At 48.3% G+C, this 19,229-nt stretch overlaps 1 protein-coding gene across 5 annotated transcripts in view; it reads right to left on the bottom strand.

The window, feature by feature from the left end:
• CPNE1 (copine 1) overlaps positions 1-19,229 on the bottom strand; it is a 79,620-nt gene that overhangs the window by 19,788 nt on the left and 40,603 nt on the right. For 4 of the 5 annotated variants that reach the window (XM_084646331.1, XM_084646327.1, XM_084646329.1 and 1 more), the window contains 2 exons: positions 10,989-11,117; positions 9,557-9,736 (listed from right to left, as the gene is read on the bottom strand). In XM_084646331.1, coding sequence (XP_084502457.1) covers positions 9,557-9,736; positions 10,989-11,117 — 309 coding nt within the window. Of the gene's footprint in view, positions 1-9,556; positions 9,737-10,988; positions 11,118-16,866; positions 16,998-19,229 lie in introns of those variants that run through there. The other variant, XM_084646328.1, reaches the window with a different exon arrangement.

Raw genomic sequence — 19,229 nt, 5'->3', positions numbered from 1 at the left:
AAACATCCAAAAATATTTAAACAATATTGAATACCATTTATTTAACAGTGCAATTAATCACAATTCATTTTTTTAATCGCTTGACAGCCCTACTAAAAATATTGGACTTGTGACCTTTATTTTTGCTTTATTATAACATATAAAGAAAGCCTGAAAGGAGTTGTTTGTTTGGGGTTTTAAGATTTTTTTCTGCTTGTTCTGTACCTAAGAAAAAATTAGGAGTATCTGCTCCCCTGGTTTTGCTGGAGGACATGTTGGGGGTCACAGCACATGTACACTGTTAGCTCTCACACTTCAATGGAAAGAACAGGGGTGTTTGGATTTTTAAATAAAGACCTCTTCTCTTCAAAGTGTTAATCACTGAAGCTAAATAGGTGTTAAAAAAACTTTTAAAATAGTTTTTCACAGTCTGACTTAAAATCTCATCTCCTCTTCAGATGTAATCATTTCACTAGTTTTCCACTCAGACAGAACAGGAATTTCTAATTTAAAAAAATGCAGAAGACTATGCCAAAATCACTTTAAAACTTTCTTTAGGCAGAAGCCCAGCTTCCAGCATACCCTCTTCCAGGGTTGGTCATCTTTAAACAAGTCATTAAATGTAAAATCTTCTCTGCCAGCAGAGAGAGTGAAGATCATTACCGCAATTAAAATGTGCATTGAAACTCATGTACTGTACATATGAAAATATGTAACTAAGCACCTTGGGCTATGTCTACACTTAAAACACCATAGCTGTGCTGCTGTAGTGCTTCAGTGTAGACACTGCAGTGACGAGAGGGGTTCTTCTGTTGCTGTAGGAAATCTGCCTCCCCAAGAGGTGGTAGCACTGTCTACTCTGGATCTTATTGGGATCCAGGAAGTGGGCGGGCAAAGCCCGCTCACTGCTAAAGGATCCCCCCACAGCCTAAGAGGCGGGTCCACAGGACCTGGAACACCCTGTCTACTCTGGGTGTTAGGTTGGCTTAACTATCTCAGGAGTGTCTATTTTTTATGCCTGGGAGACTCTGCTGTACCAATATAACTTTGCAGTGTAGACCAGCCCTAAGAAAGACTCTTCATTGAGGGCTAGCCTCACAATAAGCTTCATTTTTTGAACTGTGCCCATTCAAGTTATTTAAATATACACTAGGGGGTCACACGTTTTGCAAGTTTTACAGGGTGGGCTCACTGTACTCACCTAGAGGTTCTTATACCCCTCCATTCTCCCCACAAGCTCCTAGTGTGCTACCCTCCCATCCGCCCTCTAATCCAGGGACTCCCTGTAACTGCTCTCCTCCTTGCACACCAGGCTCTGTGCATCCCCCATTCCCCACCATTGGCAGTGGCTCTATGTTTTCCCCATACCAGGGACTATGTGAGAAACCCCCATTCTATGACATTCTCTGCCAGATGCCCTGTGGGCTCCCCTTCCCCCCATTATTTCTTCTCTTCTTTCTGTCTAGGAGATAAGTCACTCAAGATGTCAACATGCTGAACTCTACTGGGAGGATGAACAGAATTGAGACAGAGGTATTGTTATGCTGGAAGGTGCTAACCGTTGAAGGTGTGGCTCTGCTAAACAGATGCCAGAGGCTCCATGTGTTCCCCATTTTTCCCCTTCTATTTTTTTCGCAAAATAATCAGTTTCTGCCCACTGAAACCTAGAACATTCCCTGAAATTTTGAACAGATCACAGTCAGCATTCAAAAATTATCATGTTACAGACAAAGACCAACAGATGCTATCACAAACCCTGCCCAAAAAAATTATTTCTTGTTTGAATGTAAAGAAAAGCTGCACACATTTTGCTCCAACTCTTTAAAAGAAACCAGTTTTGAGCTGGGAAGTTTCTATATCAAAGAACCATCTGAGCAAGTTACAAGCAACTGATACTAATGTTTCAGAACAGCTTTTTCACTTGGCTTTTGGGAGAGTTGGCCAACCAGGATGTCACGTCGTAGAGGGGACGTCAGAAAGGCACCAGAACTGCTGTGGTCTCTATGTTGCAGGCAGGGTAGACTCATTAAAACCTAAGCAATTTAAATCACGGATTCTAATCATGATTTAAATCAGCAAACAGGAAACCCTGATTTAAATAATCAATTTTAATCTTGTTTTGCGTTTGTGCTTTGTAGTTATTTTCCTTAAAAAAAGGCTGATTCTCATTGGTTGGTACCATTAAAACATGCTGATATGCAGCTACTCACAGCCTTTCCTCTAAATTTGATGCTGATTCTTTTTGCTAATCAGGAGGATGCAGTATATCTACGCACACTTGTTCAGATTCTTGATTTTAATATATTTATATCATGTTAGAAATTGGCAAAAGACTCATTTCTGATTTATTAGATGATTAATTTTGGACAGAAATTGGAATTCAATTAAAATGTGAAAAAACAGCATTTTGAAATTATTAGTCAAATAAAACTACCTTAAATGTGCTGGATACATAAGAAAAAAGGAAGTTTATCAAAACACATTTTGCACTTAAAACTAACTGATTTATGAATCAAACGAAGTATTATCTACACTGAGTAAACTGAATAAACAGTTACCTTCTCATAACTGTTGTTCTTCGAGATGTGTCGCTTGTATCTATTCCAACTAGGTGCGTGCGCACCACATGCACAGTCATAGGAAGGTTTTTCCCCTAGCAGCACCAGTCAGGTCGGCTATGGAGCCCCCTGGAGTGGCGCCTTCATGGCGGTGAATATAGGTCCCTGCCGATCCACCGCCTCTTCAGTCCGTTCTTGCTGAATACTCCAACAGAGGAGAAGGCGGGTGGGTTTGGAATGGACGTGAGCAACACATCTCGAAGAACAACAGTTATGAAAGAAAGGTAACCGTTTTTTCCTTCGAGTGATTGCTCATGTCGATTCCAATTAGGTGACGCCCTAGCCAGGAGGTGGGGTTGGAGGTCATGGAATCACTGACTGGAGCACCGCTCTGCCAAATGCTGCATCGTCTCTGGGTAATAGCGCAACGAGAGCTGAAAGCATGAACCAAGGACCACGTTGCCACCCTCCCTATCTCCTGGATCTGGGCCTGGGCCAGGAATGCTGCCGAGGAGGCCTGCACTCTTGGGGAATGTGCCGTTAGTGCAGGGGCCAGTACTTTTGCCAGATCATACCCTGCCTGGATACAAGACGCGATCCAAGATGAAATCCTCTGCAATGAGACCGGAAGGCCCTTCATCCGGTCCGCAACTGCCACGAACAGCTGGTTTGACTTATGGAACGGCTTTGTGCATTCAATGTAAAATGTCAGCACTTGAACGTCCAGGGAGTGTAACCTTTGTTCTTGACTATCCATGCGATGCTTCGGGTAAAAGACAGGTAGGAAAAAGTCCTGATTGGCGTGGAATTGGGACAAAACCTTTGGGAGAAAGGCTGGGTGAGGCCTACGTTGCACCTTGTCCTTATAGAAAATGGTGTAAGGAGGGTCAGAGGCTAGGGCTTTAAGCTCTGACACTCTCCTTGCTGACGTAATGGTGACTAGGAATGTCATCTTCCATGACAGGTAAAGCAGCAAACAAGTCGCCAGGAGTTCAAACGGGGGCCCCATCAGTCTGTAAAGGACCAGGTTGAGATTCCACGCTGGGATAGGGATAGCTCAGAGGTTTGAGCATTGGCCTGCTAAACCCAGGGTTGTGAGTTCAATCCTTGAGGGGGCCATTTAGGGATCTGGGGAAAAAATTGGGGATTGGTCCTGCTTTGAGCAAGGGGTTGGACTAGATGACCTCCTGAGGTCCCTTCCAACCCTGATATTCTATGATAGGTTGCTTAAACTGCGGGTATAGCTTGTCCAGATCTTTCAGGAAAGCGGTCAGGTGCAGAGACTCAAGGTTGGGATGATGAAGATGACCGTGGTCTTAGGTGATCAGGTCTCGCACCAGGGGCAATGCGATTGGGGTGTCCACTGACAGCTAAAGGAGCGTGGTGTACCAGTGCTGGTGAGGCCAAGACAGTGCTACCAGTATGACCACCGCCTTGTCCCTGCAGATCTTGAGCTGAACACGGGGGATGAGTGGAACCGGTGGGAATGCATACAACAGATGGTCCGTCCAAGAGAGGAGAAATGCATCCCCTAGAGAGGGCAGGCTGTGATTCCAGAAGGAACAGAATTAGGGGCCTTTTCTGTTGCTCTTCGTGGTGAACAGGTCGATTTGGAGAACTCCCCACCTTTGGAAAATGTTGTGCACCACATCTGGGCGGATAGACCACTCGTGATTGTGGAAGGATCTGCTGAGGTAGTCCGCCAACTCATTCTGAGAAACTGGGAGGTAAGATGCTTCCAGGTGAATGGAGTGGGCTATGCAGAAGCTTGAGGGCTGCCCAACATAGGGGAGAGGAACGAGCCCCACTCTGCTTGTTTATGTAAAACATCACAATTGCGTCGTCCATCATGACCCCCACGCACTTACCTTGCAATTGGGCCTGGAAGGTTTGACGTGCCAGTCGGACCGCTCTCAACTCCTGGACGTGGATGTGGAGTGAAAGTTCGTCCTGCGACCAGAGACCTTGGGTCTGGAGTTCTCCCAGGTGATTGCCCTATCCCAGCGCTGACACATCTGTCTAGAGGGACAGAAAGGGCTGGGGTTTGTTGAAGGGGACTCCCTTGCACACCTCCTGTGGGTTGAGCCACCAGTGGAAAGATTCGAGAACCGGCACCAGGAGGGTGATCACCTTGTCCAGGCTGTTGTGCCCTGGACAGTAGGGTGACGACAGCCAAGCTTGGAGAGGCCTGAGCCTCACGAGCTGTACCACATACATACATGCTGCCATGTGGCCAAGGCGCCTCAAGCAACCCCTTGCTGAGGTAGTAGGGTACCGCCTGAGGCTTTGTATGATGTCTGTCATTTACCAAAAGCGAGCCTCTGGCTCAGATGCCCTAGCCTGACCCGAGTCCAACACTGCTCCGATAAAATCTATCCTCTGTGTCGGGTATAGGGTTGATTTGTGCTCGTTGAGCAGGAGACCCAACCTGTCAAAGGTGGAACTTACAAAGCTGACTTATCACTCCACTTGGTCCCTGGAACGCCCCCTGAGCAGCCAGTCATCGAGGTACGGGTAAACCTGCACCTGCCTCTGGTGTAGGAAGGCGGCTACGACCGACATGCACTTGGTGAACACTCATGGGGCCGTTCACAGGCCAAAGGGGAGGACCGTAAATTGGTAATGGTTGTGACTGACCATGAACATGAGGACCCATCTGTGGGCAAGAATTATAGAGATGTGGAAATACACGTCCCTGAGGTCGAAGGCGGCGTACCAATCTCTCGGATCCAGAGAGTGGATAATCATGCTTAGAGAGACCAGGCGGACACTCAACTTTCTCATGAAACTATTGAGGCCTCACAGATCAAGGATGGGTCTGAGACACCCCTTGGCTTTGGAGATTAGGAAATAATGGGAATAGAATCCCTTGCCCCTTATCTCCTGAGGAACCTCCTCCACTGCTCCCGCGGCGAGGAGCGTTTGAATCTCCTGTATGAGATTCTCGTGACAAGGGTCCCTGAGGAGGGACGGGGAAGGGGGCTGGGAGAGAGGGGAGGAGCAGAATTGGAGAAAATAACCCATTTCCACCATGCAAAGGGCCCAGCGATCTGAATCTGTGACCAACCACGATAGAACTGGGACAGACGGTTGAGAAAACAGGGAGAAGGATCCAGTGTGCAGATCGGTGCGTCGCCCCCAGACATGCCTTCAAAAGGCTTGCTTAGAGCCTGACGATGGCCTTGTCAAGCCCTGGCCCTGGCTGGGCGGAGGATGGGGAGGCTTGTGCCTGCCATTCCTGCCCTGCTTCCTGGAGAAGTCCTGCCTGTGCCGGGAGGTTAGAAAAGCTGTTGGGGCTGTGGTTTAAAATGTTTCCGCTGGGTGGCAGGGGTATGCATGCCGAACGATTTCAGCATCACCCATGAATCGTTTAGGCTGTGAAGCCTGGAGTCTGTTTGCTCCACAAATTAAAATTCTATCTGATGAGGATTGCTTACTGGTTAGCAGTCCTCAGATGGAGCCCTCTAGTCAAGTAGACCTTCCAGACAAAGAGGTCCATCTGTTTGGAGTCTTTCGACTTGGGAGCTGGGCCCTGTTGCACGTCTCTCTCTCTCTCTCGTTTACTGCCACCACTAGCGAGCAGGGCTGCAGGTGAAAGAATAAGTACTCATACCCTTTAGTGGGTATGAAATATTTCCTCTCCACGCCCTTGGCTGTCAGGGGGATGGAGGCAGGGGTTTGCCACAGAGATTTTGTAGTGGTTTGAATGGTCTTTATGAGGGGGAGTGCTACCCTGGATGGCCCTTCAAGATTTAAAATGTCTACCATCGGGTCCTCCAACTCGACCACCTCTTCAGCCTGGAGCCCCATATTGCGGGCGATCCTGTGTAGCAGGTCCTCGTGCGCCTTGTTAGCGATAGGGGGCAGCCCAGAGGGGGAAGACCCTGCTACTGCTTCATCTGGCGATGACGACGATCAAGCTAGAGGCAGCACCGGGCCCTTGTGGCCCTCCTGCTCCCTGGAGGCATCCTGCTTGGCGCTGTGACTTTCGGTGACGACTGCAGCCTCGGTGCCAGTAGTGGGTGCAGGAGCTGGACCCGGCTCTGCACCGCAAACGGACACTGTATCGGAGCCCCAAGGTGTGGGGTGGTCCCTGGCTGACGGAGGTGCATGTCCTTCTGAGGCCACAGACTGGGAGCCCCTGGAGACTGTGCCCTGGGCCTGGTGGTAGGCCCATGGGGTCCAAAATGGCCATTGTGCAGGTCCCTGCCACTGCACCTGGCACAGCACCATCCTGGCATCCTGCCTGTGCCGGTCCGACCAGTGCCAACTGGGTCTTGAATAGTTGGACTCCGCCTCCAAGTCCGATGACTGAGACCTGGAGCATGAAGACCACGGCGGTGCCAAGGGGGATGGTGACAGAGAGCAGTGCCACATGGTCAGTGCTGGAGAACGGTGCTATGTGGATGGAGCTGGGGAATGGTGCCGCTGGGCCAGTGTCAGGGAACGGTGTGGCGGAGAGCAATGCCTCGGGGAAGGTGGACGCCTCATCGTAGCAAGTTTGCCTTTAGACTGTGCGACGCGCTGCGGTGCAGGAGGCCCATCCCAGCTGGCGGGGGACTGCAGAGCCAACATGGCAATCAAGTCCCTTGCGGCCTTGAAAGTGTCTGGAGTGGAAGGGAGTTCCAGCTCCTTCACCTGGCACTCCTGGTCAGAAGAGTCCACTGGCACCAGACTTGACAGCCCCCGTTGAGGGACCCAAAGTCAACAGCACTGGCTCCTGTGTTGATGGTGCTGGGAGCTCCTGCGCAGGATGCACTCCAGCAGCACTGTCCGACCCGGCAGCTTTCAGTGTGGGTGAGAGCCCCCTGCCTGTTTCCTTATGCTGCTTATGTGGCACCGGGGAGTGTGAGCGGTGTCACGCTGCTTCTACAGGCTTCGGTGCTGGGGAGCACCGGTGCCGAGGGTCTCTATGGCCACAGTCCTTCCTCGGCACTGTAACATGTACGGAGGCTGGAGCACTCCGCAAGGACGTGCTCGGTGCCGGATCCTGCCGGCCCGGGGCCGGTTGGGGACAAAGGTCTGCTTCCATCTGGATCTGCTTTAGCCTGAAGTCCTGCTCTTTCTTCATCTTCGGGCGGAACCTTTTACAAATCTTGCACCGGTCTATTTGGTGCACCTCCCCCAGACACTTGAGGCAAGAGTCATGGGGGTTGCCCATTGGCATAGCCTTGTGGCAGGTTCTGCAGGGTTTAAATCCTTTGGATCGAGGCATGCCCCGAAGCCCAAAGGTGGAAAAGAAGCATTTGTGGTGGAGGAAATCCCCACTCCTACTAACACAAACTAGCTATAACTATAACTACAGAAGTGACTATGAAAACTGAAACTATGAAGACATGGGAAAGCACTTGAGAAAGCAAGCGACTGGAGTTCCAACAACCATCACTGGAGGTAAGAAGGAACTGAAGAGGCAGCAGGTCGGCAGGGACCTATATTCACTGCCATGAAGATGCCACTCTAGGGGGCTCCACAGCCAACCTGACTGGTGCTGCTAGGGGAAAAATCTTCCAAAGACTGTGAACATGGCGCACACATACCTAATTGGAATTGACATGAGCAAGCACACAAAGAAGGAGGATTATTTCTGGTCACCATGCCCTTCAAGGTTTTAGAACTAATAGATCTCACCTCTCATACCTTGTTTTTATTCATAGATTGGAAGAGGGAAACAAGCTTACCTATCAATTCCCAGACAGTTACTCAAGTCTGAATGAAACACTGAACTAGCTGAATAAACTGAAATGAAGAAGAGTTTTAAAGCGTTTGAAAACAGGCTGCTGCTGTCAAAATCTGGTTTTACACTTCAACAAACTCTCATTTCAGGTGCTTAGCCAATGACTTCCCGAAGATCGACAGTTAGAATTTCTTTAAAATTTCAGCAGCATTAATTTTTAAATTTAAATTATTTTAACACATTATAGTAAAGTCAGGCCTTAACACAGGTTGTTATAATTTCATATTTAATTTTAAGTAGGCTTATTTTTAGAAAGAAAAATGTATTTAAATTAAAATGGGCTTTTTAAAATCATCATTTTTTGTTCACTCTGCTTGCCAAAAGATCCTACATCTGTAGAAAGAAGTCAGCTGCAGACAGAGTAAAAGATACAAAAGGTATTTTGGATGCCAAATCCCTTTTTAATCTGGGGTCAGTGTTGACAAAGGTATGTCTACACTATGGAGATTATACTGGTAGAGCTATGTCAGCATAGCAAAGCCAGCATAAACCTGTAGTGTAGACACAGTCTACATGGATGGAAGACGGTTTAGGGGACCAGTGTAGGAATACCACCTTTCCAAACAGCAGCAGCTACGTTGACAAAAGCATTCCTGTCAAAATAGTTGCATCTACACTGGAGGTTAGGTTGGCATAGCTTGTTTACAGCCCTGACCAACTCAGCTATGTCAACCTCACTTTTAAGCACAGACCAAGCCTAAATATAGTGACTGCAGCAGAGCCAGCGCTATGAGTCAGAGATCTACTCAGTACCACTCTAAATGGAATGAAAGAAATTCTGCATTTCTGATAGTACTCTTAAAATACAATAGCTGAGAGAACTTGAAGCCATTTCAGACTTAAGCTAGGGGCACACACTCTTTTTCTAAGGCCCGCCCTACTTTTAATTAAGTGGACATAGCTACGGCTGAAAAATGCACACCCTGGAGGGACTTAGCTATGCTAACCTAAGGCCCGGCATAGCTGCAGCTAGGTGGACAGAAGGTAGTCACCGAGTGACGGCTGCTTGGGGAGGTGGATTACCTACAGCAACAGAAAAACCCCTTTTGTTACCGTCAGAAATGTCTATGCTTCTGTGCTACAGCAGCATCGCTACGGTGCTGTAGCTATGCCACTGTAGCACCCATAACGTAGACGTGGCCTATATAAGATCAGTTGAAAGGATGAAATTCTTTCACCCCGAGTACATTAAAGCTTCTGACATCTAAGTTTCTCACGTTTTCAGATTTAAACCTACATTTATCACTACTTTGCAGAACATTAGAGATGACATTTCTGCAAGTACCTGTCCCAGTGTACACTCAACCCCTCCAAGGTAATCATCATCATTTAAGTCAAAGGACTTGTTATCGATATCATATACGCCAAACTTCAGCTTCTGCACTTTCTCAAAGTAATAATCAATGAGCAGCTTCTTGGAGAATTCAGGCTTCTGGCAGTTCTTTATCTTTTCAGTTCGATCCAACTACGCAAAGAAAGAGATGGAGATGATCACTATAGATAAACATATTAACCACACTTTCCACAAAACTCTTTATGTCCCTCACCCTCAAACACTTCTTCATTGGCCTTTATATGCACCGTATCTGAGGGTCTAGGCTGCTAAATCTAGCCACTGCCACAGGGCCTGCTGACCGCTCTGCAACTTTGTACTCCCTGAATTTTAGTAAAGAAATTATATAATCAATTACCACTAAATCTGGTTTAGAGATAATCTGACATTTGAGGAAAAAAGACACTGACATACTCTGTCAGGGGTTCTCAGGACAAATTATTTGGTGGCCTCAGAGTGCAGCCACCAGCTCTTGCTCATGGCCGCTCTCACACTTTTTCCTAAAATATTTCATTAGCTTTATGAAAAATAAATAAATATGCATATCCAAATCACTGTAATTTATTTATTGCTAGCTGCTAAGTCTGCTGTGAAAAGCGACATTAAACATACAAGTATCACTTTTCACAGCAGACTTACTCAGCCCCACAAGTCTGGGGACAAATTAAGCCCTAGGTGGGGGATCACGGGAGGCAGCAGGGGCTATAGACAATGGCACGGGGGGAAGTGGGGGGGCGGTTTGGCAGTGCAGGGCTGAAGCCTGAAGTCCCGCGGGAAACGGAACCCAAAGCCATGTGGCAGGAGCCCGAAGCCAGAGCCTGCCTCCCTGCCACCCCCCCGGCTGAAAGTAAAAGCCTGAGCCCCACCACCCGTGGAAAGGTGGGGAACTCACCAGGTGTCTCCAGAGTGGGGCAGGGCCCAACCCCTGCTGGAAGCCCCAGCAACTAACACCAAAGCTGGGCAAACTGGAGCACCAGGGAAGGGGAGGGACTACTGCCCCTCCCCATCACAGCTCAGGAGGCTGTGGCAGCAAGAAAAGCCCCTGGTGGCCACATTTGAGAAACGCTGTACAATGTGTTGACTGCCCACCTCACAGGGAAAAAGCAGCAGCACATGGCACATCATAACAGAAAAACAAACATTCCTGTTGTTTCTTCAAGTTGATAAGCAAACGATTCTTACTCCATCACACTCAAGAGACATGAACTTTAAAAGTCACAAAATTTTTGACCAAATATTAATTTGTAAATATTTGCAGGATTTAATTAAGCAAATTACGCAATTACTAGGAAGAATAATAACTGGAAATATTTACAGTTAGGTCATGTTCTGAAAATATTTCTGTATGATAATGCAAAACTGGAGATTATAAGCTACTTTTTACCTCTGCCCATTGATCACCGCCCACATTTTGGAGTAAGACACACAGAGGGTCAGATTTTGAACCAACATCTTTGTCAATGAGATTCTCACAGGATATGGACAATTCCACCTTAGTCACACACTGAGCCATCTGCGGAAGAGAGTTCAGAAAAAAAATAAATGCAAATGTTGATAAAGTACTTTTCAATAAAACCATGTCCCTCACATTGATAACAGTGACACCTAGCAAGCCACACAACACAGCAAACAGAACCTTAGTAGGATAAATACACCTCAGCAAGAGGATGCTTGGGAGCATCTCCCAAGAATTTCTCTTATGAAACTCACAAGTTTATTCTCAATTCCAGTGTTTATATTCTGGATATTTCTAAAGCAAGGATTCCATTTAATTCTTGAAAATTGTACACAAGGCTTGAAATACACAGCCATGTAGAAAGATTAATTTAGGAAGTCCGGGATGCACACTTTAACACACTTGAAACTTCCTTCACCAAATAATAGCACTCCACCAGAGAAGTAGATCGCATCATGGAACAGACCACCCAAATACCCCGAGAGAATCTGCCTGAACTCCCTCCATTGCACATCCCTAGTTCTCATCTACAACCCTACAACGAAACCCATTCAGGGTATCATTAAACAGTTACAATCCATACTCAATGGGGATCACATCTTGATAGAAATCTTTCCTGAACTCCCTCTTCTGGCCTTCAAAAAAAACCCCAACTTCACCAAGCTCATCATCAGAAGCAAGCTCCCCACAGACACACCAACTCAAAGAGGTACCAGACCCTGCCAGAACAGATACAAAACCTCCAGACATATCTCAACTGCTATAATGATCAATACCCCACACAACACACCTTTCAATATTTGTGGGTTCTACACATGCCTATCACAACACTGTCATGGGTGCACAGGTTCAGCGCTCTGAAACCACTGTGAATAGGGTTGCCAACTTTCTAATTGCACAAAACAGAACACCCTTGCCCTGCCCCGCCCCTTCCCTGAGGCCCCGTCCCCACTCACTCTAGCCCCCCTCCTTCCATCGCTCGGTCTCCCGCACCCTCACTCACTTTCACTGAGCTGGGGAAGGAGTGCAGGAGCAGGTGAGGGCTCCAGGTGGCGGTGCGGGCTCTGGGGTAGGGCCAGAAATGAGGGGTTCAGGGTGTGGGAGGGGGCTCCAGGCTGGGACAGGGGGTGCAGGTTCCAGCTGGGAGTGTGGGCTCTGGGGTGGAACTGGGGATGAGGCATTTGAGGTGCAGGATGGGGCTCCGGGCTGGGGCCAAGGGGTTTGGAGTGCAGGAGCGGGCTCAGGGCTGGGGGTTGAGATGCAGGAGGGAGTACAGGCTCCAGCTGAGGCTGTGGGCTCTGGGGTGGGGCCGGTGATAAGGAGTTTGGGATGCAGGAGGGGGCTCCAGGCTGGAACCGAGGGGTGTGGGGTGCGGGCTGGGGTGTGGGCTCCGGGAGGGAATCTGGGTGTGGGAGGAGGCTGGGGTAGGGGTGCAGGAATGGGTGCGGGAGGGGGTTCCGACCTAGGACAGGGAGTTTGCAGTATGGACTGCGGCTGGGCGGCACTTACCTCAGGCTGCTCTGGGTGGGTGGCATAGCAGGGCTAAGGCAGGCTCCCTGACTGCCCTGACTCCGCGCTGCTCCCGGAAGTGGTCGGCATGTCCGACCCTTAAGCACGGGATAATCAGGTGACTCCGCACGGTGCATGCTGCCTGTGCCCGCAGGTGCCGCCCCTGCAACTCCAATTGGCTGTGGTTCCTGGCCAATGGGAGCTGCGGAGCCAGTGCTGGGGGCAGCACACAGAGCTTCCCTTATCACCTTTGCACTTAGAGGCCACACATGCCGACTGCTTCCGGGGAGCAGCACAGAGCCAGGGCAGGCAAGGAGCCTGCCTTAGCCCCGCTGACTGGACTTTTAACGGCCCGGTCATCAGTGCTGACCGGAGCTGCCAGGGTCTCTTTTCGACTGGGTGTTCCGGTCGACCCTGTTGTAGCGAGACAACCCCTCAGGGCACACTCTCACTGGGGCAAGCCTCCTTGGCTTCAGCGCCTCCTGGGTCTGACCTGATGCTGTGAGCTCCCCACAGTGAGCACACCTGAACAGGACACCTGGGGAAGCCTTACATGCCTCCAAAGCGGCCATGCACCCTCAACTTCCGCAGTCAGCAGTGACTCTCAGCCAGTGTTGTAAACCAGGAAGTTTATTAGTTGTCTGGAATATAGCATAGAACAGATCTTGTTCACACAGAAAGCAGAAAGATTCAGCAAAGTCCATCTTGGGAAGACCCAGACCCCTGAGCTCTTCCCCTCTGTCCCCCGAGTCTCAACCTGGAGACTGATCAGCATCTAGCAGCCCCTCAGTCATACCCAGTTGCCCCACCTCCATCCTTTGCCTCTTTCCCAGGCAAACTGGTCATCTGGCCTCCACCTCTCTCTTTGTCTTCCCATGCGTCAGAGCTGGCTGACTTCTTGCAGAGGATTGGCCGCAGCCATCAGTTGTAAGGATACAGACTGTCGGGTCATTGTCTGGGCCTAAGCAGTTAGAGGGCAGTAACACCTGCTCTCTAGGGGTCTCTACAATTATCACACACCATTGTCCTACTATCTAGATACTTGTGCAACACATAAGGGAAACTGAGGCACCACACCAGTCATACAAAACATTAAAATTCCCACTTTGTCAGTGGTGTACCTCATCCAGTAAACTAAATGCCCCAACATCCATCATGTGAGTGAAATGAGACAGTCATTATGCTCTCATATGAACTCACGCAGAAAAATGATGAGACATAAACACCATATCACCCCAGGACGAACATTTTGCACAAAACAATCACTCCATATCTGACCTCTCAGTCTTTATCCTCAAAGAAAACCTGCACACCTTCAAAAGCTGAGCTTATACTCATAACTCAGCTAGATACTAAAAATCATGAACTTAAGACATTGGATTTATGGCTCTGTACAACTATCTGTAACCCACTAACCCTCCTTTGTCCTATGACTCTAGAGGTGTTAATTGCACACTTCACATGAATCATTTCTTGCAAAATGTGTTAACTCCTTTTCTGTTCCACCCTTGTATTTAGATGTGACACAGAGGCCTGGTCTACACTACTCATAAGCTGCCTTACGTCGACCAAACTGTGTAAGCATCTACACTAAAACGTCCCTTCTGCCAATGTAAGTCACCCACTATACTGACTTAATAACTCCACCTCTGTGAGCGGTGTAACGTTTAAGTCGATGTAGTTAGGGTGATGCAGTGTCTGTGTAGATACAGCGTTACTTACATTGCTTGTTACCGCCCGAAGCCCCACTGCTCCAGGGCCGACAGCCAGAGCCCTGTCTCCAGTTGTCAGGCCCGGGACTCCGGCTGTCAGTGCCCCATTTAAATGGGTACAAGCACTCCTGGTGAGGATGCGCACCACTGACAGAAAGAGCGTAGTGTGGACACAAAGAGCCAATTTAATTACTGCAGTAGCTGTATGTCGACCTAACTTAAGTCTACTTAATTCTGTAGTATAGACATGCCCTGAGTACCTCTCCTAGACCCAAAGAGCTCTATGTAAGCTTGAAAGCTTGCCTCTTTCACCAACAGAAGATGGCCCAATAAAAAAAAATTACCTCACCCACCTTGTCTCTCTAATCTATTAATTTGGCAGGAATGAACATTAACAAGGTAGTGTTCGGACCAACAGAGTTCCATTGCAACAGAATATTTTAATATGCAAATTTCAGGACAAGAGTTCCCTTACTTTAAAAATGACAGTAATTATAACTCGTATTAATTGATACCTCAATTTGATTCCAGTAACAGACTCTGCAGACAACCACTGAATTCTCTAAGAAAATAAAAGCAACTTTATCAATCAAACCTAAATCTTCAAGAGAAAAACTTAGTGCACCACAGTAAAACTACAGGTTACTAAATATATTTTCACCACAAGCACTAAAACAGAAATGTCTCAATATTTTATTCAACAAAATATTATTTTGTAAAAAAACAAAACAAAAACATTGAATGCAATGGCTAGCTAGGGTTAACACCGGCAGATTTTTTTTTTTTAATATGACAATTTCATGTCTTCACAGAATCACAGAATCTCAGGGTTAGAAGGGACCTCAGGAGGTCATCTAGTCCAACCCCCTGCTCAAAGCAGGACCCATCCCCTCATCCCTAAACGGCCCCCTCAAGGATTGAACTCACCACCCTGGGTTTAGCAGGCCAATGCTCAAACCACTGAGCTATCCCTTGTAAATACAGTCTAAAGAAAGTGATCTTAAAAATTTACAACCAAAATTCTGCTAGCAATCTTTTAAAAATCTCTTGTACTGTCACTGATGAAGAAAATCTATAGACCATACAATGTTTAAAGTACAGGAATAAATATAATTTAAAAGCAAATATCCCCTTGTCTGAGATTATTTATTGTAAATTCACATACCAGGCTTATTCCCCTTTCTGCTGAGTAAAAGGAGAAAGACGATCCTCTACCTATGGATGCTTCTAGTCTAAGAATCTTTTTCCACCCCAGAGTTTACATTTTTTCTAATGTCGCTCTGTTACTGATGAAGTGAGCTGTAGCTCACGAAAGCTTATGCTCAAATAAATTGGTTAGTCTCTAAGGTGCCACTAGTACTCCTTTTCTTTCTGTTACTAAGAGCTGTCAAATGTGTCTGTGTGGACAAATTTAATTCAGTCAAAGCTAATCTTTTCCCTTTATATATCAAAGTGTGGGGGGGCGCGGGAGGGTTCAAGCTTCTACAAATCAGTGAATGAGATTGTATCCTTGTGCAACAAGACTTCAGGTTCTTATTCTTGCTCGAAACTGTTTGGAATATTGAACTGATAGCCATAATGTAAAAACAGGGTTGCAGGCTAACCTGGCAATACATAACTATGCGTGTACAGTTTTATATTTCATTGTATAGGGTTCCAGAGCTCTCTTTTAGGAGCTAGAGAACCCTTTGTAGAATATAATCTTATCTAATTCCCAGTTTGCTTTCCCTGCAGTATTTTGTTCTGTTTCAGTCCGAGGGTGACCTATGCCAACCGTCCAGCCTGCCAAGTACTCCCTTTCTGACACCGGGAAAAAAAGCTTCAGCTGGGAGAGGCTGAGCCCTCCTGGTGCATGAAAGGTCTGAAATACAATCATCAGAGGGGTAGCCCTGTTAGCCTGGATCGGTAAAAGCAGCAAAGAGGCCTGTGGCACCTTATAGACTAACAGACATATTGGAGCATAAGCTTTGAAGTGGGTGACTACCCACTTTGTCGGATGCATGAAATACAGTTGTGAGTCTCTTTCCTTGCCATATAGACTGATAGGAAATCCTGTGCAGCCTGATGAAGACTAACACAAATTTAACCACCACTACGAATCTAAGCGCAAGAACACCAGCCTCTACTAAGCAACCAGGCGGCTCGATGCGATCCACGTCTGCAAACGAAAGGCGGCGCTCCGGGAGCCCCCAGGGCCTGCCGCGCACACAGCCAGGGGACAAAAGGCGGCCCGGGCTCGCGGGATGCTCAGTACACCCGGCGCCGCGCCCCGGGAGGCGGAGAGGAGAGCCCGGAGCGGAAAGGGAGGCTGCCTGGCTGGCTCTCCCCCCGCCCTGCGCCCCGACACAGAGACACAACCAACTTCAGCTATGGCGGCCAGCCCCGGGAGGGAAGGGCCCTGCAGGCCAGGCCCCCGCCAGACACCGCGCAAGGCTCCCTCGCCATGCAGCTGTGGGCAGGCCCCGCGGGCAGCAGCGCCCTGGCCAGGGAGCGCCGAGCACGGGGCAGCGGGGGAGGCAGACCCCGCCCGCCACCCGTCTGCCCCCAACACCCCGCGGGCTGCGGGGCGCCCCGGCCCGACCCACCTCCGCTCTCCCCGCGCGATCCGCACCCGGCGCAGCAGCGGGCAAGGTGTGGGCTCCGGGCGGGCCAGCGCAGCTCCGGCGCCCGCCCTGCCCTGCCCGCTCCTCCCCGGGGCGGGGACGCCCGACTCGGGGGAGGAGACCGCTCCCCAGCCCGGATCGCCGCCGGGCCCTCTCCGCCCCAGCAGCTGCTCGGCGAGGGCCCACGAACTCCAGAGTCTGTCCTGCCGGCAGCAGGGGACTCCCTGCAGCCCCGCGAGGGGCACAGCCCGCTCCTGGGGCGGCTCCGAACAGCGAAGGAAGGGGCAGGCTATTGGGAAGCGCAGTCGAGGTAGCGGCTGAAGAGGAACAGTGGCGGGGTGGGCAGGATTGTGCGGAGTCGGAGAGCAGAAGCCAGGGAACACGCTGGGGTTGCAGCTTCCATTGGTGACAATGAGCGAGCCGCGCCTGTTTGTTCGCTCCATGCCATGAGCTAACTGACCAGTTTGACTTCGATCAACACTAGTTCGAGGGAGGGAGTACGTTTCTCCTGGCGACAGTAGATCGCTCCGATGACAGCTAATGGGTGTTCTGGGAACCCAGGTATTTAAGGAGGATGGTGTTGAAATTCAGTGTCAGAGGCGTCCTGAGGCCACGGAGTCCTCAAATATAGCCCTGGATGAAAAAAGCATTTACTAGAGCTCTTTAAGTGCTTGTGATGTCAACTATTGCAGAAAAAATTAGTTGAAGTGAAATCTTAAATGAAGTTTTCTTACAAAGCTGGTTTTGGGAGAGGGAGGTTTTCTCATTTCCTTTCTTCAGCCCTCAAGTACAGATAAGAAAATGGGCTCAGACTAGCAGAGTTGTCTCCAAGGGAATAGAAAATCCCTCCTGCTGAACCCCCACTAAATTTGAGGATTGTGCCTGAAAACTAAATATACATGTTCTGAAACTGCTTAGAAACATAGAATATCAGGGTTGGAAGGGACCTCAGGAGGTCATCTAGTCCAACCCCCTGCTCAAAGCAGGACCAATCCCCACTTTTTGCCCCAGATCCCAAATGGCCCCCTCAGGGATTGAGCTCACAACCCTGGGTTTAGCAGGCCAGTGCTCAAACCACTGAGCTATCAGTCCCCACCATGCTTGGCCATACAGAGTTCTCTACAGCACTTAATGCTTGAGTAGACCTCTGAAATATTAACCACAACAAATACTTCATGGTACTTTAATCACATTAAGCAGCTTTCTCCCTTTCCTGACAGTCTTTCAATGTGAAGAAATTAGTTAAAATCTTAATCCTCCGTTGTGGATTAGATTGCTGCGTATGAAATATACAAAAAAGAAAACTATCAGGTAAGAGAAGTTTTTCATTCTAGAGCCCCTTCACATCCAACAAAATTTGTGAAGGGATGTGAAATAAGCCGCTAAGAGAGAGGATAACTACATACTAAAAAGAGCCACTAGGATGCTGAGGGTGGACAGATTTTAAGAGATTACTGAGGCACTGCGGGTTGTGGCACACTCCTTGCAAATACCACCACCACCACCACATGGCTGCCTTGTAGGTTATATCATCAGAAGCATAAGCGCTTTCTTCCAGTGATTATTCCTCTCGCAGATTAGCCAATAAACCCTTAGCAAAGTTAGAACTTCAGCATCCTCCAGTCCAACTCAGAAGATTTTCAAGCTTGCTTGTCCTTCTTTCTTGGGTGACAGGTCTCTAATAGTATTAGATTGCTTCTTTGAGTCAAACAGATCCTGCAGTACCTTTGTGTATATCCAAGGTGTGCCACTCTTGTGGTATTTCTATTTAAATGTATTTATTCTTAGCTTCTTCTATGGTGTTCATCACTACATGATCTGAGCATGAGAAAATACACGAGTCCAGCACACCTGTGAGGTATTATCATTGTTTTACAGATGAGGAACTGAAGTAGAAAAGTTGGTGACTTGCCCAAGTTCACACAGGACATCTGTGGCAGAGCCAGGAATCTTACTTGGATCTACTGCTTCAAACTCCAGGTCTTTAATCTCAAGGCCATCCTTCTCAGGGAACTTGTAAGTAGACAGGAGTTATGTCTACACCAGCACTTAAGTAGTTTTCCTTACTACTTCAGGGAGAAACATTGCCGAAAAGTATCAGCAACGATTCAGTTTCCCACTGTAGACAAAGCTTGAACATTTGTTTTAATATTCAGCAGCTCACACAAGTGTTCCTTGTGAACTGTTCTGAGACCCACATGTCCACGGTGATGTTCTTCAGTCTTCTAAATTATTCCACTTGCTTCTGCAATAGCAATCTCTCTGCTGGTATCAAGGAAGCTTGGTCTAGAAATCTGTCCTGTTGCAAAAGGAAGAACAAAAGTCCCATCTATGAGAAATGGAGG

This window comes from Lepidochelys olivacea (assembly GCF_965140295.1).
Source record: "Lepidochelys olivacea isolate rLepOli2 genome assembly, chromosome: 13".
NCBI lineage: Eukaryota > Metazoa > Chordata > Testudines > Cheloniidae > Lepidochelys > Lepidochelys olivacea.
This window is presented reverse-complemented; position numbering and strand designations above follow the sequence as displayed.